This window comes from Pyrus communis, chromosome 10, assembly GCF_041283825.1.
Source record: "Pyrus communis isolate YQ-2024b chromosome 10, ASM4128382v1, whole genome shotgun sequence".
NCBI classification, from domain to species: domain Eukaryota; kingdom Viridiplantae; phylum Streptophyta; class Magnoliopsida; order Rosales; family Rosaceae; genus Pyrus; species Pyrus communis.
Genome location: NC_142574.1, coordinates 5,345,950 through 5,372,695, shown reverse-complemented (window position 1 = coordinate 5,372,695; position 26,746 = coordinate 5,345,950). Strand labels below are relative to the sequence as shown.

Here is a 26,746-nt window from a genome sequence, read left to right as displayed (position 1 = left end):
AAAATCTTCGTTATAAATCCAAATTTGAATCCATTCGTGCCCACGCGTTCGTGGCGATGAGTACAATAAAAATAAACTAAGAAGATTAGTAATACGCTTTTTGACGAGACGGTTAACAAAAGTCAACATTCATACCTCAAGGGCAATTTGATAATTTCATATGTTTGATACAATAAAATATGAAAAATTTAGGATGGGGGTATTACAATCATCTGTTGGATTCAACATGCAAATGTGCAATTAGGATCTTCATTTTTTTAGGTGAAATAGTATCAATTTTATTTAAAGAAATTAAGGGCATATACAATCTTCACCTACAGTCCACATTTTGAGGATCTGTGATGTCCTTTTTCATTTAAACCCTTAGTTTAATCTAACTGTGGATTAACCTTATATTATTCCTATGACACCCTAACAAACCTCTGGGGACATGAATCGGCCACTTCCTCTAAGTTCTTTCAGTTCTATCACATGCATTCCTATTTTGAATCTCAATCAAACATACCACTAGCACCACTGCGGCCATTGCTGCCAAATCTTCATCCCTCACACAACGCATAACATATTTATATACCCAATGATCTTATTCAACAACTTTCGACTGTGATCCACCAAAAAACCCACCTCTCAAACCCATTACCCTTCATCAATTTCTTTACGACGCCCCAATCAATAATCTCGTCTGCCTTTGAAGGCACATCTCGGTTTATTCCTTCCCAATCGCTCCCATAAGACATAAATCCGCTGCTGAGCCAATTTTAATCAAACTCATCAGCCATTCACTTGCATTGAATGGTCTACAAAAGCATCTAGTTCTTGTGGACCAGACACATGGGTTGCTCCACGAGGTTAGGCTTGAGCACGTCGATGGTGTTCATATTGGCAGATGTGGTTTGTGTCTTATTCTTGGGCATGGTAGCAACAGTTGCAGAGAGTTGAGAACTTAACGAAGGGAGGCTCATGCGTTTTTGGCTTATTGTTCAAATTTGGATTCCTGTTTTTCGACAGCAAGGGCCCAAATGATGGGCTTGGCCAAAGGAGATGCTGTCATTGCCATGGAGAGGGAGGGAGGGAGAAAGGATGGAAGGGAGACATATCGAAGTGTTTCGTGCCTAAACCCTTTTTTTCTTTTTAATCGAGATCATTATTTTGTTAGGATGTAAAAAAAGACAATATAAGATTATCGATTAATCCACCATTAGCTTAATCTAAGGGTTTAAATGAAAGATTACATCACATAGTATTCATAATTTAAAGAGAGCGTCATGGATTAAATGTAGGCTCCTCAAGCCAACAAGAACTAATATTAGAAAATAAGACCAACTTGACCCACCTCAAATTTTGTGGTGTATTTAGAGATGGTCTTACTTTCTAACCTAATGATTTCGTTTTTGATAAGCACCCATGTTACTGTATGATTATTTTTGGTAAGTCACATTGATCTATCATCATTAAAGGCATCTTAATTTAATCTTCTTTCGCCATGATTCCTTTCCTTCCTTTTCAGTTTCAACTTCCAACTCAAATAAAGCTTGTACTACACATGATCGCTCTTTCTTCCCTTTTTACTCAACCGCAATCCACCGTCCACCCAAAACCGAACAATTCAACGGCCATCATCGAACAGTTACATAATCCAAACCACCTCACCCAATCAAACCCCCCCACGTGTCCCCCCATCCCAAAAAGCTCCCATTCTTCCATCCCAAAAAGCTCCCCAGCATTTCCTTTATTCGCGTGCCTCCCCACAGCCAGAGAAGACCAAAAGTCAGGGGCAAAATCGTAATTTTAACTTGCAACCCCTACAGAGAAAGCTGGAGTTGGAGAAGGAAAGCAAGCAAGCGTGTCTTCTCTCCGTTTTGGAAGAGAAGCGTCACACGCAGGTCGTGGGCTGCTTGAAAATATTGTTCCACAATTTGTACTGTCACATCGAAAGCTCCTCCAACCTCCAGTACGGTGCCGTTTCGTTCCCGTACGGTTCCGTTGTGTTCGCTTTATTCGTCAATTTTTTCTTTTCCTTTCCCTTGTCGGCTGTCGCTTTATTCGTCTGAGTGAGTAAACTTTTGGTCAAGTTTCTTACTCTCTGGAATTTTAAGCTACGTCTTCTTCCTAATGCCTTCTCCTCCTCCTACTCACCCCTCCTCCGCAGAAGGAGCTCCAAATTCCAAGCATTGACTTTTTCTTGTCCCAAAAAGGTAATTAAATTGGATTCGGAGGGGCATTTTCTGAGACTGAAATTTTGTCACACTTGTTCTGGGTTTTTTTTTTAATTTTTTATAATTTTAATTAGTTTTTTTTTTTATGTAAATAACCGTTGGAATTGGCTTTAGTGCCACCGTCACTGTTGCATTGAATTCTTAGTTTTTAATTTTTAATATTATTAAGTTTTTGTATTTCTTTGGTGTTGCAGAGCACAAATCAGAGGAGCAGAAGCTTCACAGTGCAGGCTGAAGCGACAAGTCGTCGGGAAAGCTGTAACGGTTTTCTGAAGACGACAAAGCTTTGCAAGGTAAGATCTCATGGTTAATCTCTGGTTGTTAAAGCTTGAAGCTTTTGGGGACCCTTTGTCTCCGAAATGTTGCACGTTTCGGTGGTCCGTTGATGAAATTTATTAGTGGGGATTCGGTTGGTTGCTGTTGAAGCATAGTCGTTGGGAGATGTATGACAGATAATACAGATGACATTGTGTTTCTTTCTTACAATGTGGTGGAAATGAAGCTTAAAATCGAAGAATGAGCGTGACAAAGGAAATTAAAAAACCCTTCATCTTAATAAGCTTTAAAGTATTATTAACTTTCTTTGTGGCTGTTGTCTTCCGGGGGTGGTTGGATTTGGCCACGAATGGCTTGTGGTTGCAGATTTAAGACGTGATTGGCATTTGGGGGGTGTTTTTTTTTTTTTTTTTAAATTCTCTGTTGTTTATCGGTTAAAATTCTTAAACCCATGTTTGAGCTTGTTGTTGCGGATGTGACCCGTAGTTAGTTAGCATTCTTTATGCTTCTTTTGCCTTTTCTGAGGTGGTTGGGTTCATGCCCATGATTTAGCTTCTTTTTGCAGATAATTTGGTAATGACGGGCCTAATTTATGGCAAGTGCAACAACCCTGTGTTTGACATTTAAAACATCTTTGGGAAATGAGAGTGGCTTGGAGTACTTTAACACCGAGCTTGTTTTTTCCGCTTTCAGAAATTCGATGGGATTTTTCGGTTTGTTAAGCTTTGATTAATTGGTGGTTGGGTTGACAAGAGTATCGGGTGGAAAAGTGAGATAATGGGGGCAATTGGTGGGGAAGAGGCAGTGAAGTGGGAGAAGATGCAAGGAGCAAGTGCTCGCGAAGAGAAGATTCTGGTTTTGGTGAGGTTGAGGCCTCTGAGTGAGAAGGAGGTTGCAGCAAATGAAGTAGCAGATTGGGAATGCATCAATGACACAACCATCTTATACCGAAACACGCTGCGGGAAGGGTCTACATTTCCAACTGCCTATACATTTGGTAAGAATATATTCATCTGTATAGAGTGGGACATCTGTATACAGCGTACTCACTGTAATTCCTTTTAGGTGTTTGAATATGAGATTATAATGGAACATCTGCTTACCATTAATATCCAGTACTGGCCTTTGCTTGAATTTCTTGGAATGCATAGTTTTGTCATAGTTCATTGATTTATGGGATACATCTTATCTATTTTATCTATTTATCTTTGTTCATATTTTTATTGTAGACAAAGTATTTCGGGGTGATTGCTCTACAAGGCAGGTTTATGATGAAGGAGCCCAACAAATTGCTCTTTCAGTTGTCAATGGTATCAACTGTAAGTATATAGATCTGTGTGCTGACATTCTTCTGATACCTTACTTTATGTAATTAGTGAGAAGTTTACACCAAAAATTTCTTTCTCAGCAAGTATTTTCGCATATGGTCAAACAAGCAGTGGGAAAACGTACACCATGAATGGTATAACAGAGTTTACAGTAGCAGAAATATTTGACTATATACATGCGGTAAGAACAATTACTAACAAGTTCATTTCTTCATTTCAATTTTAATACTTGACTACTGTTTATTTGCAGACGTTAATAATATAAAGATAGTTTCTATTGCAAACATCACTAACATAAAGTTTGCTATTTCTTTCAGCATGAGGAACGAGCTTTTGTTGTTAAGTTTTCAGCAATTGAGATATACAATGAAGCTGTTAGGGACCTCCTAAGCACAGATAATACTCCACTTAGGCTGCTAGATGATCCTGAGGTGGATGCCTTTTAATTACTTATATTTTCTTGAGATGGTTATTTTCATGTGTATATGAGTTTTGCTTTAACACTTCTATATTATCTTCAGCGGGGAACCATAATAGAGAAAATCACAGAGGAAACTCTGAGGGACTGGAGCCATTTAAAGGAGCTCCTTTCTACTTGCGAAGGTAAAGCATTTAAGAAAGTACTGCATTTACCATAAAGTGTTACATCTTAATGATTTGTGTGTATTACAGCTCAAAGACAGATAGGGGAGACCGCATTAAACGACAAAAGCTCTAGATCACATCAAATTATTAGATTGGTATGCCCCTCCCTTTGGGTTTTCTTTGATAAGTTTGTATTCATTTCAGATGGAGTGCTTTCGACTTCTCTGCTTAACCCAGCTTTAACTTGTAGGCAATTGAAAGTTCTGCTCGTGAGTTCCTAGGCAAAGGCAATTCAACCACCCTTGCAGCTAGCGTGGTATATTTTAATTACTTCTAGATTGGATATTTGGTAGAATATATAAAACTTTATCTGTTAATTTAATTTAATTTTTTCCATTTGCAATATTAAGTAGATATTAACTTCAGGTCATGGGTTTGTTGCAGAACTTTGTGGACTTGGCAGGAAGCGAGCGTGCAGCCCAGGCATTATCAGCTGGGATGAGATTAAAAGAAGGCTGCCACATTAATCGCAGTTTACTAACTCTTAGCACTGTTATTCGCAAGCTAAGGTTTGTATAATCCATCCTTCTTTTATGTCATATACTTTACCAAGTTCATTTGACATGCAAAGGTGTAGTATATTATTATTTATTCTTGACAATTTCTTTTTAATATGTTTTTCTACGCCCTTGTGTACTAACCTGTTTTGAATCTTTGATTTCAAATCCGATGTTTTCAATATAATTTTTTAAAATCACTTTATATCAGCAGAAGTGAAATTTGATTTCTTGGATGGGAACTGCAGTGAGGCGCAAAAATGGCTTAACCTCTTTGAACTACAATTACATGCCTTATCTTTATCTCTGTTGTAAATTGTAATGTAGCAAAATTTTCTTATTAATATAGGAAATACAATTTTAAGGTGAGTTTTTATAAAAGAATAAATTGAAGAGATAATGACACTATTCGTTTAGATTTACTATTGTATCCCCAGTGGCCTTGAGTATACATCCCTATTCCTTAAGATATTTTATCTGGTGATGTGATTTGTAAATCTAGTTATATTGTTCCATGCAGTAAAGGAAGGAATGGCCACGTCAATTACAGAGATTCAAAGCTAACACGCATACTGCAGCCTGCCTTGGGTGGTAATGCTAGAACAGCCATCATTTGCACTTTGAGCCCTGCACGAAGCCATGTTGAGCAGACAAGAAACACTCTTTTGTTTGCATGTTGTGCAAAAGAAGTGACTACAAAAGCACAGGTCAATGTAGTCATGTCAGATAAGGCCCTGGTTAAACATTTACAGAAAGAGCTGGCTAGATTGGAGAGTGAGTTGAGGACACCTGGACCTCCTTCGTCAACTTGTGATTACCCAGCGTTGCTTAGAAAGAAAGATCTTCAGATTGAAAAGGCAAGGGTTCTCTTTCTTAGAAAGTTTACAATTAGGGAAGAATACCTATCAACTGGAATTAAATATAAGCACACAATTATGTTGACATTTCTGAAGACCCGTAACAGATGGCAATTGAAAGAATTTCTTTTCAGAAGAGAAGATGGGTCTGGAAGACAGCAGTTTAGATGTATTGAATTTGCTTCTAAGTTTCACAAATACATGTTTCTCCAAGTTTCTTCCCAACATAAAAAATACTGCACCTCCATATTCTGAAAAAAAAAAAAAATTCTGATCACAGCATGGCTATATCAAATGGCCGGTCCAAAGGAAATCTCCATGTACCTAGCATCTACACGATGTCATTATTAATTGTGTGCTTCTTATAAGATCATAAAATGGGTTGCCTTGACTCATATACTCAGCTTAGGTGTAAGTTTGCTGTAGGTTTTGAATTCATCCATGCCCATATTTGGAATCTGCAACCATGCTTTCATTTAAGCAAGTTTCTAACTGAATGCATTTAAACCAAGACATGACATGTGACCTTTTTCAGATGGACAAGGAAATTAGAGAGCTGAAAAAGCAACGTGATCTTGCTGAATCACGAGTGGAGGATTTACTGCGGATGGTTCGAAAGGATAACGATTCCAGACAAGTACATATTCTTGCTTATGGACTATGGAGATTAATTACATGTTATATATACCATTATTTTTGTAACTCTCACATGTTTCTTCTCTTTCAGCCTTCAGATGACCTTAATCCTAAATGGAATGCTGGGGATGTGTCAGATGATGAAGGCTCAGTATCATCAAGTATGGCTGATCCTCATTATATGAATGGCGTCAGAAAGTTCAGCAATCCTCATTTTGATGACAGAGACGGTGAGAGCAGTGCCGAGGAGGTATATGGACAGATTAATGAGAAGCTTAGATCTGATTCGTGCCAGAGTCTAGAGTATCCCGCAGGTGGGACTGCAGAAGGTACTGATGACAACTGCAAAGAAGTCCGCTGTATTGAGATGGAAGAGTCAAGCACGGACAAGAATTCTGGATCCTTTGCTTTATCTACTGTTGAAAGTGAAGTAACATCTGGGGATACAAGTGTAGCAGGTCAAGAAATGATATCAACCCCAGTGAATGCAGATAGAGAAGGGAGTCAGATGCAAAGTGGTTTTACATATGGCACATTGGAGCAGAGACTACATAATGTACAGATGACCATTGATTCTCTTGGTAATCCTTACCCTGAAAAACAATCTAGAAGTTTAAAGTTAACTAGGAGCTGGAGTTGTAGAGAAAATCTCATGGCTGGCTCATCTTCTCCGGATAAATCAGAGAGAACCCCACCTAATTGGTTTGAGAAAAGCTTTCCTGGGAGACCAGAAGGTTTTAGTGGGAGGAAGGTTCCCCTATTACATTTTGATTCCAACGCAAGGTTGTCAAGAAATGATTCTCAATCTTCCCTTGGGAGTGCCGTGGATGAGTTAGGAGGACAGACTGCAGATGAGGATATTACCAGTGTTCATACTTTTGTCACGGGACTAAAGAAAATGGCCAAAAATCTTGAGAATGACAGACAACTTGTCAACAGTCAGGTGAGAATGTGCTTAATTTTGAGTTTCTCCGCTAAAAAACCCTGTCATTTTTTGTGTGTCTGTCTTTGCTTGTTATAGTAATTAGATCATATCCTTGAAGGTGATAAATTCATGAGAATGTGAAATATTATGCATTAGTCTTACTCTTCAGATTCACACTTTTAAGTTTATAATTTTTATATCAACAAGTTGGGGTGAGAATGCAACATTTGCATTTTTACATCCACGCAAGCCACATTACCTATTGAAACGTTTAACCGTCTTTAATTTTGTCAATTCTCTCCAACTTATATACGAATAGTCTTACTATAATTTGCATTTATTTATTGGAAGGCATTTGGGCAAGTCAGCTTCTCACAAATCTTTGGCTTTGTTTTACATGGATCTGTATGTGCATGCTAGGACCAAGAGACGGGGGAAAAGTTTGAAAAGAAAGTGAAAGATGTAGGAGTAGATCCAATGCTGGAATTATCAGAAAATCCTGATTGGCCACTGGAATTTGAGAGACAGCAGAGGGCCATATTTGAACTTTGGCAAACTTGCCATATATCAGTGGTCCATCGAACCTATTTTTTCTTGCTCTTCAAAGGTGATCCAACAGATTCCATTTACATGGAGGTAGAACTTAGGAGACTATCCTTCCTCGAGGAAACTTTTTCCCGTGGAGATCAAGCTGTCGAAAATGGTCAGGCGCTCACACTCGCTTCAAGGTTCACTCTCTCTTGTGTCTGTTTTTACTTTCTTTTTACTCGATGTCCTTATTTTTTGAATAATGTCTTGTTTCTGTGCTAACTTCTACTTCATGCACAAGTTGACTAAAGTACTGTTCTGATTTATGGATGCAACATGTGTATTTGGACACAGCATGAAAGCTATTGGTCGTGAGAGAGTAATGCTAAGCAAGCTGATGCAGAAAAGGTTTTCGTCCGAAGAGAGAAAGAGACTCTTCCAGAAGTGGGGTATTGCACTGGATTCAAAGCGCAGGAGGCTGCAGCTGGCCAACTGCTTGTGGAGTAACACAAATAATATGAACCACATTACAGAGAGCGCCGCCATTGTTGCAAAGCTGGTGATGTTCGTAGAGCAGGGGCAGGCCCTCAAGGGAATGTTTGGGCTTAGTTTCACACCCCCGAAAGCACGGCGTAGATCCTTTGGATGGAAAAATAGCATGGCATCCCTTATATAAACATGCTGCTCATATATATTATACCACTATAGATAACCAGTTTCTCAAATTAGATAGGCCACAGAGCGTTGTTTTCGTCACCAAAACTTGAAACAGATTGCCTACGATTATCTATAGGAATTGTATAAATCTTAGTCGGCATGCTCAGCGAAAGCTATGTTGTGTTTTGGTAATATGGTTTCCTGGATTTGTTGCATCTTTAATGAAATGTGGTTTTTTGAATCTTTGTGACTGTTATTGGTCTTGTCCCTCAAGCCAGTGCACAAGGCCCCAGGGTGTAATGTTTATGCACAAAATGATAACATCTCATTTCCCTTAGCCTTTGGATTAAAAGAGAAACCCTAATCGAAATGGATACGTTTGTCTCATATGCACCGTGGGGTTTTCAAAAGCATGAATTATGCGTAATGTATGGTCATGGTAATTATACTTTACGAATATTAGAATCACCAAGGGATTGAGGAAGGAGGCGAAGAACTAGAACGAGGGCGGAGGAGGGAGGAGGGAGGAGGGAGGAGGGCTTTCAGTCATGGTTCACTTGTGTTATAGAAAAGCCACTTTGCTTGTCTTTTCTTTGATTGGAAGTGTGGACAAGTCCAAACCCAGATTCTCGTCGAATCTAAAAAAACTGAGCCTAAGAATCAAATAATTCGGGCTGTTGAAATTTGATCCAACGGCTACAAACAGGAGGCCCCTAAAAGTTATAATAATTGTAGCCATTTAATCAAATTTCAATGGTGTGAATCATTTGATCCTTAGGCTCAGTATTTGTAGATCCGGAGAAGATCTGGGTTGGACAAGTCCATGCCAGAAGTATGGCCTCACCCAATAGAAGCCCGACACGTAACAAAATCAATTTAAAAAAATTCGGTTCAATTTGGTTTGGTTGATACGATTCAAATTATGATAGTGCTATTTATATACTTATTTTTAACTCTCACACATTTCTTTTAATTTTCGACCATCGAATCGTATGAGTTGAAGAAAATCAATTGATAAAAATTAATAAGAATATATAAAAGATAAAAAGGTGTGTGAATAGTAATATCCTTCAAAATATTCAAAACTGGTCCCGAATCGTATAATTAGAGAATATGTTTGGTTTCATATCGAATCCGGGTTTTCGGTTCCTGGGACAATATGCCCAGCCCAATTACGTTAAGATCGTTCGGCCCAGCAAGGAAACGACTTCGTTTTGCCAGCCATTTCGTCGTCAAATTTCATCTGACGAAAGGCCTGAAACAACGAAAGAGTACAGGGGGAGAGAGAGAGAGAGAGAGAGAGAGAGAGAGAGATGAGCGGAGTGTCAACAGCAGCGTACGTAGCTCGTCGAGCAGCTCAGAAGGAGAAGGTTCGGATCCTCTACAGGCGAGCCCTCAGAGACACTCTCAACTGGGCCGTTCACCGCCACCTCTTCTACCCAGATGTAATTGCTCTCTCCGCCCCTCTTTCCAATCTTCATTATTCATTCACAACCATCCATCAACCATTACATTGCATTCGATTTCGATCGCTGTCTGATTATTTTTTGTTTTTCAGGCTGATGCCCTCCGCGAGAGGTTCGAAACCAACAAGCATGTGGTTGGTCTTTTCCCTTTTATTTTATTTCCCCAATTTTTGTTGTTATTGTTATTTTTTTTTTGTTTCCATTTCGATTCGATTACTTTTGAATTTTTTTTCATTCAGTTTAAATTTTTGATTATTTAGCTTGGCTGCATTTTCTGTTATTGGATAAATGTACCCTTTTGATTATTTTGCTAATGAATTAAGGTACCCTTTTGATCGATTGTTTGATTGGTATGGATTTACAGGAAGATCCTGACACCATTGATAGACTCATAGCGAATGTCGAAGCCACTTACAATAAGTGGCGCCATCCCGATCCTTACATTGGTACAATCCCTTTCGTAAAATGCCTAGTTTACTTGCATAAATTCATTGCTTTTGCCCCCAATTAGAAAAACAAGGGAACAGCTTTCATAAATTTCCAGGCATATGTCTTTAGGTTCTTTGTTTCTTGTTTGATATTCTGGACCTCACTTTTCCCGTAAGCTCCGACGTCTTTTAAGCTTTCATATGGGTAGTAGTTTAGTGAGAGAGGATTTTGGAACTGGCTTGATATGATACCATTTTAGATTTGATGGCATTTCAACCTCACCTCAATTTCTTGTAGCGTGTTTAAGCTACCTTATGCTCGAGAAATTGTTTTGGATGAGCAACAAAATCATCATTGCTTAGAAAGTTATATGTGTATCTCTGTGGTAGTCTATGTCTGTCTCTGATTAGCTTGGTGCTCATATTATTTATTTATCTTTTTGGTATCAATATTATGGCACCCTATTAACCTATCCCTACGACCATATCTTTGTTCTCATTTGTACATAGATAAAAACTTGAATTAAGAGTTTTCTTTTGTAACTTCTAATAGGTTTGGTCTATCTTTATTATACTTAATCAATCCCTGTGTTTTCCATATTATGTTTTTACTAATGGTTTTATATGGTCTCATCTTCTCCCCTCTCCATCTTGCCTGTGCAGTTCCTTGGGCCCCCGGTGGTTCTAAGTTTCACCGAAATCCTACTCCACCTGCCGGGGTAATTTTATCATAACTCATTCTTCAGTTTTTCATTGTGCTTCTGTGTATGGCTTGTTCACATCTATTTTTAGGACATCTACATTTTTCAATCATTTTCATGCTTTTGATTCCTTTTGCGTTGTCTTTTATGTTTACTTTGTCTCTAGTTACTAGTCATGCATTTGTTATCTAACCAGAGGGCACAAGTGGAATTGGACAAGTATTCTCATAGTTGGTTGCTGTTCTTTTTGGAAGAAAAGTAATATGTTACAGTTGTATAATTGCTGACATAATTATCATTTCTAGATGAGTACTCAAAACTAAGAGTTTCTTTTTATCTTGCTTAACCTTTTAGTTTTATTTTTTACGTTCTACCATCATCTTTTATTTAATTCATGAAGATAGAGTACTGTGATTGCCCAGTAATCAAAATGGATCCTTGAGAGTTTTCTTAGTTACCTACTAATTGGTTTTAACTGACGTTCTACCATCATCCTTTATTTCATTCTGGAAAATAGAATACTGTTATCGGTCAAGTTTAAAAGGATGCTTTAGAGCTCTAATTTGTTTTCTTACTTACGATTTATTTTTGTTTAACATTACTGTTGCCAGTTTCCAAAAAAAGGGTGTCTTCCTATTGCAAGTAGAAAGTTCTTTACTTTTTCCAAATATTTCTTGGCTTTGCAGTGTTCCCGTTTATAGTGCTATTCCCTCCTGGAACAATGCGGTCACCTTTAACTGGTTTAATCCTGGGGGTATTTGTTGTTTAATGCAGATTGAGATAGTATACGACTATGGAAAAGAGGATAACGACTAAAAATTCAAATGTTTTTCTTCGCAATAAATAAAGGTGAGCAATTTTATTATATACTTGATATATGTTTCTTTAATACTTTTCAGTTTGGATGCTGAGTTGATTGGCTTTCTTGAGTTTTCACCCCTTCTTCTGAGACTGAGAATCACACTTTGCCTTCTTTCTAATTTTTACATGACGAGTTCCACAGTTTGTCAACTCACCATTTCTTAACACATTAGTGACATCTTCACTAGACTGACATTTTCTTCTTTCCTACTTCCAATAAATAAATAGCTAAAGTTACTTGTCTAGTAAGAGCATAACTTGTAGCCTTACTGTAATTTCAACTTTTAAACAGGAAATCACAAATCTAGTGCTACCATAACGGTCTTGTTCTTCTACCATCCACAAATTCAAAATCTTTTTTTTCCTCCTCTTTTGGTTCAATATGAATGAGTCTTCGGATCGATTTCATACACCCAAATTGGTGACATTGTTGATTGCAAGGGCATTATAGTCATAACGAAAATTTTGTCTGTTTTTTTATTTATTTTTTGGTTACTAATTTCGTATCAGCTCCTTGCTTAATCTTGAAAAATTGAAGGAAACAAATTGGTAAACAGAAAGTGAAGAGAGAGTGAATGACTGGAGGGAAAATGTTATGAACCCAAATAGAGTTAAAGCAATAGAAACAAAGAGAAGGAATAACCGGAGGGAAAATGGTGGAAGGTAGAAGGCCCTAAGATGTAATTTTCATAGAATTTGCAGAAATCCAAAAATTGCAAAAGAGAGAGAATCAAGATTTTCAATAATTCCACTAATTTGCGTGTGTGCATGAAAGCCCTTAGGTACAAGTCCGTGGCAGAAGTTTTCCCTTTGACATTTTGATGGTGCTAGCTTCGAGAATTAGAAAACTGGTAGAGAAAGGAAACTGAGGGAGATGGAGACAAAACCAAAGGACTAGAGGAGGAAGGAGGGAGAGAGACTAGGAAGGAAGTAATGTGTTTCCCAGTTTAACACACATCAAGCATTCCCCCGTCATGCAATGCTTTTCTTCTTCTTTCTAATAAATAAATAAATAATAAGTTTTTTTATGTTGATGATGTCTGTTATTTTTAACGATGCAGATCAAGATGGAGAGTGACTATGATGATGAAGATAATTATCGAGGCCAGCATCATTGACGCGTTGCTTAAGTAAATGATGAATTTAAGCTTTGAATAGTTTTAAATGCTTAGTTTCTCCTTTCAAGGTGTGTTTGGTGTTTTAGTACAATGCGGCTTATGCTGCAGGATCAGGATTGGATTAAGCGTGACGCTTGATATGAACAACTTTCTCTTGTTCATGTAATTTGCATTTCCTTGGCTGAGTTATTGCTGGCGGGCAAATATGCGACACTAGACCTGCAGTTGGAGTAATGTAGTGTGGGTGCATGAGTGCATCTTTGCGTTCGCGCGCACACACGCACATTTTTTTTGATAGGTTGGGTTCTAGCCATGCATTACCAGTAGTGAGTTGGGGGTTTTTGGTCCGTATGAATTTGAGGCAGTGGTTTGTCGTTTGGAAATCGTCTCTTTGTTAGAAAATTCTTGTTGCTAAACTAGTTTCATGGAAACTGAGACGAAACGGGACGTGTTTCCTCTTTTAGTTTTTTGATAGGAAGATATGGAATAATTCTCATCGCGCACACACACTTAGAGATACGACTAAGGGCCTCATTGGGTATGTGTTTCTTCTATCTAACGAGTCCAGTCTCGTCATTGTCAAGTTCATCGACGGACACTAACTAGTTTTCCGGTCTACGTCCACCCACCAAAAAACGCCCACGAGATTAAGGAGACTCGAGTTCCACTATGACTAACAAGTAGCATTACAATGTCCACTTGTGAATTGAATTGAAGAATTTGAAGGGTGATTAGGACATGACATGATAATTAAATTTAAATTACCTTTCAAGCCATGATGACCTGCAAACGAATGTGGACCTTTGGAATTGGAAACGAACCAAAAACAGGTAAAACACTACCTCAAAACTTGAAGATGTGACGTGTCCATTTCAAAGTGCTCTCACTGTGGAAAACGCAATTAAATTCCAAAAGTCTCTGTCATTTTCCTTCTTTTGAATATTCATGACTGATGTAAGCTGACGACGGCAATAAACCGTGGATTATTCTCGTAAATAAAGTACTTTTTTTTTTCAAGTTACCAAGTTTCGGGTTTAAGGTATCGTTTGGTATGAAGACGAGATGAGACGGAACGGAATGGGACGGGACGGGACAAGACGGAGCGGAACGGAGCGGGAGCAAAGATGCCCTCGGATGGAAACAAGGAGGAAGAAGAAGGAGACGGAGAGGTTATAATTTTGTGTTCCACGGATGTGGAACGAGTCGTTCCAAGGGGGTGAGGTGGAACGAAAATTCACTCAAAACTCGTCCTGTGGAACAGCTCGTTCCACCCGTTTTAGGCGCACCAAACGTGGGACGGAACGCCTTGTCCCACTCTGTTTTGTCCCGTCCCACGTACCAAACGGTACCTAAATTCTCCCATATTACTGTAGTTTAAATAATTAGTGTAAATTATTCCATCATTTTTCAAAAAATAAAGGTGGTGCTATCCGCATTCTTCTTTCAAGTTTCGATCATCAAATTAAATGAATTGAAGATGATTAGATAGAAATTAGCAGGATGTGTGAAAGATAAAAATAGGCGCATAAAGCACCATTTAAAAATAAATGATAATGGTCAACAAAACAAAACCAAGTGGCAAGAGGGCATTTTACTCATAAATTGGGTGTTAGGTAATAAAGCACGGCTAATTACCACAATCTCTGTCATGTTTATTTAATTTTGAATTAAGTGATGACCCAACAAACTTTGAACATAAATTTTCCCCCATTTATCTGGCGTGATCCATTAAACCATAACCCTCTGTAGTTTCTCAGTGCCAGAACCATTTCTGTTGTTTCTTCTCTGTTTTTCTTCTTCTCTCCTCGAACTCCGGTGGGCCGAAGATGGAGGAAGAAGGCACAAGAGCCTTGGGGTTGAAGGTAAGTAGAGATGCCAAAACCCTATATGCAACATTGTTTCCTGTGTTGACGTCTCTGCTCATGGTAGTTCTGTTCCTGTGGACCATTACGTCGGAATCTGGGCCTGCAGACAGGCCGTGGATGAAAAGGGAGTCGAACAACCGGGCATTCTGCGTCGGACTTCTGACGATAGTTCTCGGTTTCCTGTTTTTGGTTGCTGGTCTTCCTTTACTGGTAGACTTGGTCATAAAATTCTCAGAACAATTGCAGAGGAAGCAGGAGGAGACCAGGAAACCTCAAAATCAAGGTAATGTAACCAACGCCGAAAATAGGAATTTAAAACAAAGAAACAGGAGTTAACTTCAGGGGTGCGAGAAACTTAGTTTCATACACCCGTTCTATCTCTATCATCACGTCGCATAATCTGATACAGGTTAGAGGAGGGGCGGGGGTGTATGAAACCGGGGTAGTTAAGTCTTTCTCCAGGTAGATACATAAACATATGATATAATCCAAACACACATGAAAAGCTAAAGAGTTCATTAGTACATTCAATGGCTTCTAAACTTATGAAATCTATTACATTTTACCTTCGACAATTATCATCTCACTCAATTTCTGATGATGCAGCAGGGAAGCTGAAGACGATATGTATCGTCAGCCGCATAGTCGTGAGTATCATCGCAATGGTCATGCTAGCATGGGCAATTAACACGGGATTTAGGCTTGCAACTGAACCTAAAAGAGAAGACAAATATTTTCCTCTAGCATCCCCAGTTGGTGTAGTGACTATTATGTTTGGCTTCACTTACTCTATCATCGGACTCTGCGTAATTGCAGAGCTAGCGCTCGAGTTGACAAATCAGTTCCAAACGACAGAGGAAAATGAAATTGTTAATCATCAAGTACGCATAATAAAGGTCAAATGTTTAGTTTGACACTGCTATAATACACCATACAATGTGTAAATACTAAAGACAATGCTCTTTTCGATTAGAAAGTGGATTAAGCTTATTTTGCACTAATTATATTTTCTGATTTAGGCTGCGTGTATAGCTCCAGGGCATCAGCCACAAAAATGGAATGGTTTTTGGTATCAGATGCTCTATCAATCATGCCCTATCATTTAATTCCCTACCAACTTATGAACCATCCGACAATCTGCAATCGGTAATAGGAAAATCTAAGCTGCCTATAAGGTTTGCCCTCCATGCCTAGCAAGAGTCAAAATGATTTGGCAGATAAGCAAGAATTCACTAGCTTTCAATCAAAATTAGCATTATACATCAATTAACAACATTTATCTAGCTAATTGACTCGACGATCAGGAACAATACTGAGGCAACTAAGTTCTACCAAAACCATTATTATCCATGTAGAATCATACCGATGTTTGAAATAATACCATAGGAAAGCATCTAGTGTCACAAATTGAACAGCAATTCGTTTTCAACCCACTCACAAACTGAATATCATAACTCATGACGCCTATTCCTATGCATAAAGCATTTTCAAAATAGTTGGTGTCCATCTTATCAAAGCACAGACCATCCTTATATGCTACACTCACATTTCACCAACCAGTCCAAACTCTAATTTACGTACCTAGTTCACAATTGCCGCCTAGTATTGCCGTCATCTCTTTTTGTCAGTTCCGCTCCAACAAAATTGCTTCAATATATTTCTGAAAATCTTCTAAGTTACTCAAGCAATTAAGTGATACATGGACTTAGAAGATGATATACTGAAAATACATGCAAACAGAACCCGAAGCTAGAACCCCTAAACCCGAATCCGATGCTAAATGCTCCTGAGAAATGGAAGTACTTCACTGTATGCAGATCAAATCCCTACTACACCAGCAATCACTATTTTCATCCTTAACCCCAATAAGAATGAATAGCACAGTTAAACACCAAAAGTCCCGACATTTCCATTCTCAGTAGCTCGAGCGGCATCCTAATCCGATCAAAGTTTCAAATCTGCCCATTGTAAGTAGCTCTCAATCAAAGTTTCAAATCTTATCATGCATTTTGTGGTTTTAGACGACAAAATTACAACACCAAGAGACCCATCAAACAAACAATTAACAATTGAAACATATATATCCGAAATATGAATTGACATTAAAAGAAAATTGTACACTACACTTAAAACCCTAAAAAATTAGGGAGTTCGACATTAAATATATGGAGCTAAAATCCTAAGAAAAAAGAGAGTGAAAATTTGAAAAATTCAGATAAGCTTGAAAGGGAGAGGCCAAGGGGTGGACCTGGGCACCTCAACCTTGTCCTTGATGCGCTCGATCATCTTCTCCTTCTTCGGCCGAGCGTTTCCGAACGACCCTTTGAATCGCTTCCCTTTCTTCGTCTTCTTGTCTCCTCGCCCGCACAGCATCGGCGCCCCGAGCACATTCGCTTTTGCAATTGCTGCTGACGCCTCCACGGAGGAGGAGGAGGTTGTGAAGCGGGCGCGCTGCTCCGCCATCAGCACCCGCCTCGCCGCTGCACCGCACCACTGCATCATCATCGCCGTTTCTTCCACTTCATTCACCACCACTCACCCTTCACAGCTGCTGTTATCAAATATTTTAGTTTTAGAGTGGGCTTGCGTTGTTGGGCTGTATTGTAGGCCCGGATTGAATAAAAGCCCAAGTTCCTCATGTTTCTAATAAATTGAATAAAAGCCCAAGTCCATTATGTTTCTAATAATATTACGTAAATTGAAAAATGGGTGATGCAAATTACATCAGAGAATTATCTCCTTTTTTTCTCTCTCTTTTTCAAATTTAAAATAGCATAACAATAATTTCATGTCAGATTCTATAATCAACATATAAACTTAATTTAGAGTCAAAAGTCATATTTGACTTCAAATGTGACACAATCACTCTTTTATACCGAAAAAATTGAGATTATATATGACTTTGAAGTGTCATATATAACTTATTTAGAGTAAAAAATAATATCCTTATTGAATTACACAAATAATAATAATAATAATTTTACAAATTAACGATGAACTTCATGTTTTTGCTGCAATCATTCAATAGTATACAATAAAATGCTTGCCTAACGGCTATTTTATTTCAAATAGTTGCTGCCATTTTTCTTCCAAAGAGTTGCACGTAACATTTGATCCAATTAGCTTCATCACAATAGGAACCACCCTCATAGTTGAGCTAGGAAAGCAAAGACCCAAGAGCTAGGAAACCAAAAACTTAACTTGTTAAATTGGTAGATTCTTTTGTTTTCTTTTTTCATAGAAGGAACGTTATCTAAAATGTCTAGAAGGTGGATAGAATGTTGAATTTCGACTCATGCGCTCTGAGTTTAAATTTTTCGTCCTTTAATTATTATATGTTGTAAAATTGTAAGGATGAATGAATGCCCACAGTGAGGAAGACTTAAGAATAATAGGGTAATAGTAGTTGTGTGATACTTTCAAAAAGTGTAATCATTTTGTTTGCTTGGTTTGTCACGGATGTTGCTCTATATAAAGAGCATTCTGTGTGATCACAATACACACAACAAGAGAAAGAAAAGAATTGAAAGCAATAATATCAGTATCCTTCCCTTTGTCTTTTTACCTACAATCCTTTTGTATTATAGTTATGAAAGTAGATAGTGTGATATTTTACATCTGTCCTTATCAAAGATTATCTCTCTAACTTTTATTTATTTACAACATCGTAATTATAATAATTTTAAACTCTCCGGATAGCACTCCTCTAAAATTGTGTCACTAAAATCCATGGAAATGACCGAGCAAAAACAAAAGAGAAGAGGCAATCGATGGAAATGGGTGGTTGGTTTGGTTTTGGGTAATTTGGGTGTGGTTCGAAATCAAACACATTGCCATTTATGGGTGACTCGGACTCGGTGATTTAGCCTTTCCTTTCACCGCCATCTCAGAAAAGAGAAACAAAACATCTTGTTTTAGCAGAAGAGAGAGCTTGCAAGCTGCTGCAGCAATGGAGGTCTGTGGAGCCACTGCTCTCTCATGGACCCACACTGTCTCCACCCCTCTTCACGTCTCTCTGCCCCTCTCTGTGAGCATCTCACTACCCACTTCTCCAATTTCTCCTTTGTTTTGTTTCTAATCTTTGTTTTTCTGGAATTTTAGAAGTGTGGGACTCGGAGGCTCAGTGTTTGGTGTGCCTCTGATCAAACCCAGAAGGTAATGCTCTTCAACATTAATCCTTCCACACACACACGTACTTTTCTGTTCATATCTATACAAATTTACTTGGTCAATTCAATATTTACTAGAATTTAATATGTTTTATATTTGACACAAGCGATATTCTAAACTATTCTAATCTGCGGGAAGAGGGGGATTCGAACTTGGGTGTAAGGAGGGAGGGCACACGTTGCCCTCACCAACTGGACTAACCCACATAGTTAACTAACTTCACTTTTACCACCTCTTGGCATTGCAATTTGGCCCAACAGTTGTAGGGAGTGGGCTTCGCAAAGTTACTTATCATCAGCCCTTTTTATATAACATAGTGCTTGATGATCAGTGATAAATCAGTTGATTTAGGGTGATTGCATTTATGTTTGTAGTTAAAAAAGTTGGAACGTCACATGAATATATTTGAGCATTTATAGGTTGCATTTTGTCTGTTGGATATTGACTCTTTGTAGGTTGTCTTAGGCAAATCAGATGACCGTATCAATAACTGGAGCTACGGGTTTTATCGGGAGAAGATTGGTGCAAAGGCTGCATGCAGGTTATGCTCATTCACTTCTCCACTATTATAAAACTCTTGCAGGCTTATACGTAGTGTTTCCATTCTGTTGTTTTTATACTTTATTTTCGTGCATCCACCTTGGATTGATTATTTCCCAATGACTTGATTTGGTCCTCATTTTACTGGAGCTAGCAAGAAGGGACATGCATATCTTTCAGTATTTATGCATAACAAGGTGCATTTACAACCAAATCAAATGAATTCAATGTTGTGGTGCTGCTTGGTTGCATTAACTAAGATTACGTTGCCTAATACTTATTGCTATGAAGCTGAAACTCATACTACATGTCCACAGTTTCACTACCTGAACATTCTTTCGATCCAATTTGTAATGCAGATAATCATAGTGTGCGTGTCTTGACACGGTCCAGATCAAAGGCTGAGTTAATTTTTCCGGGTAAGAAGGTAATGTACACTTGTTGGCTATTTGCTTAAAATTTTAATTTGAAATCTATGGATAGTAAGTGTGCATATGTTTCAATAAATCCAAGTAAATAGTGAAATGAAACTGTAAGTTAGATTTTCTGAGTACAAAGAAAATCAAATTCATGTGAATCATAGGAGCTGCTCTATTGTTCCACCAGTGCTTTCTACTGGTCACTTCCTCATTACATCAAAAGCATTGATATGTAAGCAGCTAGTGTTTACTTTTCCATAATCAACTTCTAGAGAAATCCGCTCTTTAGAATTGGTTAAATAGTTGGATATCTGTCCAACAACCCCTCCTTCATCCCAAAGAACCAGCACAAAAACTAAAGGAAGAATTATTTTTTGTGTACTTCAAGCATATTGTTAGTGTGTGTTGTTGTTTGATGCTTGATAGAGTTAGGGTTTGGAGAGAGATTGTTCCTCAAGCCATTGGTTCTAGTATTAATACCCAGTTTTCTGGTAATTTCTGTTATGCTCCTGTAAGGCCTAATTTGGTTCGTTGTTGTGTGAACATCATGTGAGAAGGAGCGTTAGTGTTTCATGTTAAATTATTCTTGATAACATTGTTGCGCTTGTTTCCTAATACTTAAGCTTTTGGGAACATGGTAACTTAACATAAAAGTTATTATATTTGTTTATTATGAAATTAACCCCAATCCTTGAATCATTGTTAACTGTTGGCTTTATTGTCCAGGTTAATATTGAGATAACTAGTCATCTGTATACTTTGTTTTTACAGATATTTTGGTTTAACACTTGAAATTTTTCCTGCCATCTGTAGTCAAGGACTTTCCAGGAATCGTGATTGCAGAGGAGGCACAGTGGAAAGACAGCATTCAAGGTTCAACCGGTGTCGTAAATTTGGCTGGACTGCCCATAAGCACAAGATGGTCTCCTGAGGTTGGTACCAGTGGTGAATTAAACTTCATACTAGTAAAAAACAACTGCCATGAATTGACGGAATATTGCTGCCTAAGGCCGTACAGTTTGTGATTCATGTTGATTCAATATCAGAAGTGAACATATGTATGTATGCCTAGAAGTTACTAACTTCTTATTGGACTGTAGATAAAGAAAGAGATCAAGACTAGCAGGATTAGGGTCACCTCGAAGGTTAGTAGTTGTTTCTTATACTGATTAGTGGATGCGGCTGTCAAAATACAAATTCAGTTTTTGTTCCTTTTCTTAATAAAAAGAGTATTATTTAATCAAAAACTGATTTGGCCTTTTCAACTGGTTGTGAAGGTCATAGATTTAATAAACGATTTACCAGATGCAGTTCGACCTACAGTCTTGGTTAGCGCAACAGCTGTTGGTTACTATGGTCCGTTCAGTCTCATGCTTTTTATCTATTAAGCCACCGTATTTGCTTGGTTTGCATGAAGTTTCAGTTATTTTTCTTGCTTTGCTAGTAGTCCTCTGTAAAACATTTTAGATATTTATGTGGAATTTATTCTTCTTGGGATCATTAGATTCTGACTGAGCCTTTCAATACCCCATGGAGTTGGAGCGTCCTTGGATCTGCTAGTTAATCGATAAAGTTCATAGATAATTGATAAAGTTCTAAAGTGATCCAAACTGATGTCAGACCGAGTTAGAAGACCATTTAGTAATTACATAGTCATTGTGCTGAAGCAACACTTATTATCTCCCCATAGCTGGCATATGATTTTCCATTACTTGAGATTCATAATCCAAATTTAAGGAGCCTCTTTAAAGTTACTAAGATAATTTTCCTTTTTGGTTCTTGTTTAATTTTCTATTCATTATGCTCAGGTACTAGTGAGACACAAGTATTTGATGAGCAAAGTCCATCAGGGAATGATTACTTAGCTGAGGTAAGCTTTATGAATAATCAGTTTCCAAAAGAATGTATGAAAAGGCAATTGAGGTTGTACAATATGCTTAGAAGTTAGAACTTCTAAGATTTCTATGTTCTGAAAGTATTTAATTATCTGACTAATGACTGTCTTACTAAATAGATGTTGAATGCATAGTCAGATTGATCAACAACATAGCCAATGTAGTCGGATCAAAATGATTACCGACCTGATACCCTTTTGGGGATGCTACCTTAACCTTCTTTAGGCTTTGTGGTTGCAGATGACTAATTTTCTGAATAAGGTTTGAATTTCCGGAAATTGAAATACTAGGTTCTTGGCATGTCCTTTGGATGTGATAGAGGAACTTTTTACCTTTATTTAATTTTAAATAAAAAAAAAAAGACATGATGGAAATAATTAAATGGAAAATTGAACTTTCTAATTTCAATGGTGTGGTAAGACTTGATTAGGTAGAAGAATTCCTGACTACTTTGATCATATCTAATCTCAGTTTTCTAGTTTTAGGATCACTGGCCAAGGGCTATTGCAGCTCAGATGAATTATGTTTATGTTTTTCTTTTAGAATTCATAGTTGTGGTGCCTACTGTTATTATGAGTTGTAGAATGGACTTTTGGACATATTGTCAGTCTGTTTAAATATACACTCTATTACCAATACAACTTCCAGTCCATGAAGGAATATCACATTATCACTGTCACAACTTCTCCTCTTTTGCGCACAAAATTGTCCTCATCTTTAACTCACATCTAAGCCTTTTCATGACTTCAACTAACATAAAAGTCTTTTCAGGTTTGTAGAGAATGGGAAGGAACTGCCCGCAAAGTGAATAAGGATGTTAGGCTAGCGCTCATTCGCATTGGTGTTGTCCTTGGTAAAGATGGCGGAGCTTTAGGTATGCTTTATACTGTGAACTCTTAGTTGCAATGTTTGCTCACTAACTAGACTTGTCTACATTGACATTGTTTTGCAATTTTTCCGCTTTATGTTTGATTATACATTGACCAATCTGGTTGCACTGAGGCTTGCATGACCTTGTAATCGTACCAGGCTGTTCTATGCATAATTATCTCTAACTTTCAATTTGTGATGTCATGTTAGAAAAATATACTGGCAAAAGACATTTAAAACGTCACTCGATTTTGTTACAAAGTGTACATATCTTGAACTCTGGTTAGTATGAATGTAATAATCTCCAATTGCCTCAAGCATGCTGACACCTTTGAGAATTTGCAGCTAAAATGATCCCTCTCTTTATGGTGTTTGCTGGAGGACCCTTGGGCTCTGGAAAGCAATGGTATTGTCCTCAATTCTGTCCTTCGTATGACGGGTATCAGTCGATGTTTTGCTACTAACACTTTCCACTTAGTGGGACAAGGCTTGGTTGTTGTATATGTATAAGCATTTGAGTGATGTTAATCAGACAATATGACATCGTCGGTTAAATTTCATTTTGGATATTCATGATCAACCAAGGACATCGGTTGTTTAATAAAGAAGAAACTAAAGTTACTAAGGGTTTCACACGTACTGATTGGATGTCATTTATTAGTTTATTTTCTCCTTCCTGTCAACACCTTGGATAATTGATCCTTCTCAATATTGTGTAGGTTTTCCTGGATTCATCTGGATGACATAGTGAACCTGATATATGAAGCCCTATCCAATCCATCGTATAAAGGTAAAGATTCAATACTTATTAACGTTCTGAAGTAAAACAAAGAACCAAAGGATTGATGTTGGTTTCATCTAAAGTTTGCTGGCCTGTGGAGATAACTCTTAAGAATTTCTATAAACAAATTAATGATGATATGTGTTCAACTTTTCAACAATGTCATGTGACACTGGTTCTTGAAACTTTTCAACATATTGAACACAGTTTTTACCTAAATCTCAGGAGTTATCAATGGAACTGCACCCAACCCTGTTCGATTTGCAGAAATGTGTGAAAATTTGGGAAATGTCTTGGGCAGGCCTTCATGGCTGCCTGTACCGGACTTTGCCCTGAAAGCAGTCCTTGGCGAAGGTGCTTCTGTGGTAAGAATGTCTTTATTTTCTTTTCAACCCTTTCCCAATTTCATATTGCTGAGATACATAACAAGGTCGTTGCAGGTTCTGGATGGGCAGAATGTGCTTCCAGTTAGAGCCAAGGAGCTGGGTTTCTCGTTCAAATACTCGTATGTGAGAGATGCATTACAATCCATTATTTCAGAAAAGGCGGCCTAATTTGGCGGAGGAAATATATGTAGTTCTTCATTCTTTTAAGTAGAGGGTATCCGAATCTCCAAAACCTATATGAAAGATGCATCACGATCAATTATCGTAAAGAAAATGCTGTAACAAGGTGCAGAAGAAACATCTTTGTTTTCATTCTTTTAGTTACAAGGTAATCCCAGATTATAAGAAATTAAGATTAGAGGAATCAGGTGAAATTTGGGTCCTTGTGGATGCTGTGAATCTCTTGTTTAAGTGGTTAATGTATTATCTGAACACATTTTGAAAGTGTTATACTCTAGTTCCAACCCCAAGGACATCCAAAATTAGTGGCATTGGATTGATAGGGGATTCTTCTTATCATTAAACCGTGAAACCGTACCCATGTTTTAAAATTAAATTCTTATTTGAGATTTTCTAATTGAGTAGGCAACGTGTCAGGTCAACTTTTTTTTAAGTACTGTTTCGCCTACCTTGATTGCCTATACAATTGAAGTTGCTCGTAAAAAAATAGATGGTTTTAATCATTAAAATTTAATGCGAAGTAATATTGTTTTGTAAAACGCTACCAAACGGGCCCTTATTTATAGATACCAAACAACCCCTTTTGTAATAATCAGTACTGTTACATTGATGTATAGCGATTGCAAAGCTATGATTTGCGGGGACAGCCGTGCTTGGTGTAGTATGATACCTCCAAATGTTCAGGTTGTTGGTGTCACAATTCCCCTTGCGAGTGTAAGGACTCTAGTTAGCTTTCAAGTGCCTTTTACAGCCTTAAGAGCAACTCCACCTCTAAAGACTTTGCGCCAGCATTCAGTCCATTTATCCACTTCAGTGAACAGTAATAGGCCAAAGCATCTCCACCTCAAAAAAAATGTGCTGGCACAAACGATCTCCATCCCTACAAAATGCGCTGACACCCAGTTTATTTAAAATATTAAATAATTTTTTTTATAAAATAATAAATTAAAAACATAGTTTTAATTTCGGTTCGGATTTTTAACCAATCTCGTCACGCCACGTGTCATTATCCGAACGTACTATTTTGTGAATAGATTTCTGCTAAGATTTTCAACCAATCCCGACAATCCACGTGTCACTTCCTGTTTACAATAATTTAGGCAAGATTTCGATAAGATTTTCAACCAATCTTGTCACGTCACGTGTCATTATCTGAACGTACTATTTTGTAGATAGATTTTTGATAAGATTTTCAATCAATCCCGACACGCCACGTGTCACTTCCTATTTACAATAATTTAGCCAAGATTTCGATAAGATTTTCAACTAGTCATGTAGTGCCACGTGACATTGTTCAGAACCTCATCTTCTATTTTTTTGTCCATATAAATCCTACATCCCTACATCCATCCTCACACTAAACTCAATCCTTTTTTTTTAGCTCAGAATTCTTCTTTATCGTTTTCAAATCTTGAGTTCTTACAATGTCTTCTTCAAGGAGAGTGTATAAACAGTTGCAAGAGCAGCAGAAAAGGTTATTGGCACAACAGGAATTGGTTAATCTTGACGAAGGTGGAGGTGGAGATGAGGCCTTCACAATAGAGGAGGATGAGGATGATCACCATAGAAGGCGGAGGGCCTCACATTCCTGCCGTATCATGGAAGCTATTGGTCAGATAGCCAAACCCAGACGTACACAAACATCGATAGAAGAAGGGAAAGACGAGGTAAAGATCTCTTGGAAGATTATTTTATTCCCAACAGCGTTTTCCCTGATCATGTTTTTAGACGTCGTTTTAGAATGCAACGAAGTTTGTTCGATAAAATCATGAGTGCTGCTTGCAACCATGATCCATATTTTGTGCAAAAATAGGATGCTTTTCATGTTCTATGTCTTCTTCCTGAGCAAAAAATTACGGCTGCCTTGTGAATGCTTGCATATGGAGCATCTGCAGATCAAGTGGATGAGATCGCAATGATGGGAAAAACAACTGTTCTGGAGTCCCTGATGCGGTTTTTCTTTGCAATTGAAGCCCTCTATACCAATGAGTACCTTCGGAAACCCACGCCAAGGGACATGCGAAGGCTTCTGAGGAAGGGCGAGATGTGAGGCTTCCCTGACATGATTGGAAGCATCGACTGCATGCACTGGACTTGTAAAAACTGTCCAAGTGCGTGACAAGGAGTTTATGGCGACAGAAAAGGAGCCAAAAACATCATTTTGGAAGTGGTGGCTTCTTTTGATACATGGATTTGGCATGCTTTTTTTGGTGTTCTAGGAGCTCAGAATGACCTAAATGTCCTTACCCAATCTCCAGTGTTTGACGAACTGCTACAAGGAAATGGGCCGAAATGCACATATTGGGTTAATGGTAATAAATACGAGGGACCATACTACCTTGCAGATGGTATTTACCTAAGGTGGTCAACATTTGTCAAAACAGTGCCACATCCATACAGTGAAAAAGAAAAACACTTCGCAAAGTGTCAAGAAGGGTGTAGGAAGGATGTCGAGCGTTGTTTTGGTATCCTGCAAGCTCGTTGGGCGATTTTCAGGGCTG

General features: G+C 38.0%; 5 protein-coding genes across 11 annotated transcripts; 4 read left to right on the top strand and 1 right to left on the bottom strand.

Moving 5' to 3' along the window:
- The first annotated feature begins 1,505 nt into the window (after positions 1-1,505).
- On the top strand, positions 1,506-8,806 carry LOC137729519 (kinesin-like protein KIN-7E). 6 transcript variants are annotated; one of them, XM_088677850.1, is made up of 16 exons: positions 1,817-2,195; positions 2,411-2,509; positions 3,058-3,087; positions 3,186-3,489; positions 3,722-3,811; positions 3,901-4,001; positions 4,138-4,251; positions 4,342-4,423; positions 4,493-4,560; positions 4,656-4,721; positions 4,850-4,974; positions 5,483-5,819; positions 6,355-6,456; positions 6,547-7,398; positions 7,801-8,108; positions 8,263-8,806. In XM_088677850.1, exons 4-16 carry the CDS (start codon positions 3,270-3,272, stop codon positions 8,582-8,584), a joined length of 2,787 nt encoding a protein of 928 aa, XP_088533976.1. In that variant the 5' UTR covers positions 1,817-2,195; positions 2,411-2,509; positions 3,058-3,087; positions 3,186-3,269; the 3' UTR covers positions 8,585-8,806. The 6 variants fall into 6 exon arrangements, with proteins under 6 accessions (XP_068324588.2, XP_088533975.1, XP_068324587.2 ...); XM_088677851.1 differs by having other exon boundaries at positions 1,823-2,051; positions 2,150-2,195; positions 3,058-3,489; XM_068468487.2 differs by having other exon boundaries at positions 1,506-2,195; positions 3,058-3,489.
- Positions 8,807-9,813: 1,007 nt separating this feature from the next.
- On the top strand, positions 9,814-13,328 carry LOC137729235 (NADH dehydrogenase [ubiquinone] 1 beta subcomplex subunit 9). The gene is made up of 6 exons (XM_068468099.2): positions 9,814-10,010; positions 10,124-10,165; positions 10,396-10,477; positions 11,123-11,178; positions 11,935-12,009; positions 13,083-13,328. Exons 1-5 carry the CDS (start codon positions 9,879-9,881, stop codon positions 11,974-11,976), a joined length of 354 nt encoding a protein of 117 aa, XP_068324200.2. The 5' UTR covers positions 9,814-9,878; the 3' UTR covers positions 11,977-12,009; positions 13,083-13,328.
- Positions 13,329-14,871: 1,543 nt separating this feature from the next.
- Positions 14,872-16,005, top strand: LOC148693415 (uncharacterized). Its single transcript, XM_088677258.1, has 2 exons — positions 14,872-15,287; positions 15,611-16,005. Exons 1-2 carry the CDS (start codon positions 14,966-14,968, stop codon positions 15,916-15,918), a joined length of 630 nt encoding a protein of 209 aa, XP_088533384.1. The 5' UTR covers positions 14,872-14,965; the 3' UTR covers positions 15,919-16,005.
- Positions 16,006-17,085: 1,080 nt separating this feature from the next.
- LOC137730068 (small ribosomal subunit protein bTHXm) lies at positions 17,086-17,555 on the bottom strand. Its single transcript, XM_068469136.2, has one exon. It carries the CDS (start codon positions 17,507-17,509, stop codon positions 17,216-17,218), a length of 294 nt encoding a protein of 97 aa, XP_068325237.2. The 5' UTR covers positions 17,510-17,555; the 3' UTR covers positions 17,086-17,215.
- Positions 17,556-18,718: 1,163 nt separating this feature from the next.
- Positions 18,719-24,509, top strand: LOC137729850 (epimerase family protein SDR39U1 homolog, chloroplastic). Of its 2 annotated transcripts, none has more exons than XM_068468894.2 (13): positions 18,719-19,031; positions 19,106-19,159; positions 19,640-19,715; positions 20,074-20,133; positions 20,947-21,065; positions 21,234-21,278; positions 21,411-21,489; positions 21,942-22,003; positions 22,800-22,902; positions 23,244-23,304; positions 23,618-23,688; positions 23,905-24,044; positions 24,120-24,509. In XM_068468894.2, exons 1-13 carry the CDS (start codon positions 18,954-18,956, stop codon positions 24,231-24,233), a joined length of 1,062 nt encoding a protein of 353 aa, XP_068324995.2. In that variant the 5' UTR covers positions 18,719-18,953; the 3' UTR covers positions 24,234-24,509. The 2 variants fall into 2 exon arrangements, with proteins under 2 accessions (XP_068324995.2, XP_088534887.1); XM_088678761.1 differs by having other exon boundaries at positions 18,882-19,031; positions 19,630-19,715.
- The last annotated feature ends 2,237 nt before the right edge of the window (positions 24,510-26,746 follow it).

Coding starts and splice junctions, on each gene's coding strand:
- LOC137730068 (XM_068469136.2), bottom strand. CDS start 17,509: ATGATGATGCAGTGGTGCGGTGCAGCGGCGAGGCGGGTGCTGATGGCG.
- LOC148693415 (XM_088677258.1), top strand. CDS start 14,966: ATGGAGGAAGAAGGCACAAGAGCCTTGGGGTTGAAGGTAAGTAGAGAT. Junction 15,288..15,610: donor CAGGAAACCTCAAAATCAAG/GTAATGTAACCA, acceptor CTGATGATGCAG/CAGGGAAGCTGAAGACGATA.
- LOC137729850 (XM_068468894.2), top strand. CDS start 18,954: ATGGAGGTCTGTGGAGCCACTGCTCTCTCATGGACCCACACTGTCTCC. Junction 19,032..19,105: donor ACGTCTCTCTGCCCCTCTCT/GTGAGCATCTCA, acceptor CTGGAATTTTAG/AAGTGTGGGACTCGGAGGCT. Junction 23,305..23,617: donor TTGGGCTCTGGAAAGCAATG/GTATTGTCCTCA, acceptor AATATTGTGTAG/GTTTTCCTGGATTCATCTGG.
- LOC137729519 (XM_068468487.2), top strand. CDS start 3,270: ATGGGGGCAATTGGTGGGGAAGAGGCAGTGAAGTGGGAGAAGATGCAA. Junction 3,812..3,900: donor AGTTGTCAATGGTATCAACT/GTAAGTATATAG, acceptor TTTCTTTCTCAG/CAAGTATTTTCGCATATGGT. Junction 6,457..6,546: donor AGGATAACGATTCCAGACAA/GTACATATTCTT, acceptor CTTCTCTTTCAG/CCTTCAGATGACCTTAATCC.
- LOC137729235 (XM_068468099.2), top strand. CDS start 9,879: ATGAGCGGAGTGTCAACAGCAGCGTACGTAGCTCGTCGAGCAGCTCAG. Junction 10,011..10,123: donor GCCACCTCTTCTACCCAGAT/GTAATTGCTCTC, acceptor TTTGTTTTTCAG/GCTGATGCCCTCCGCGAGAG. Junction 10,166..10,395: donor TCGAAACCAACAAGCATGTG/GTTGGTCTTTTC, acceptor ATGGATTTACAG/GAAGATCCTGACACCATTGA.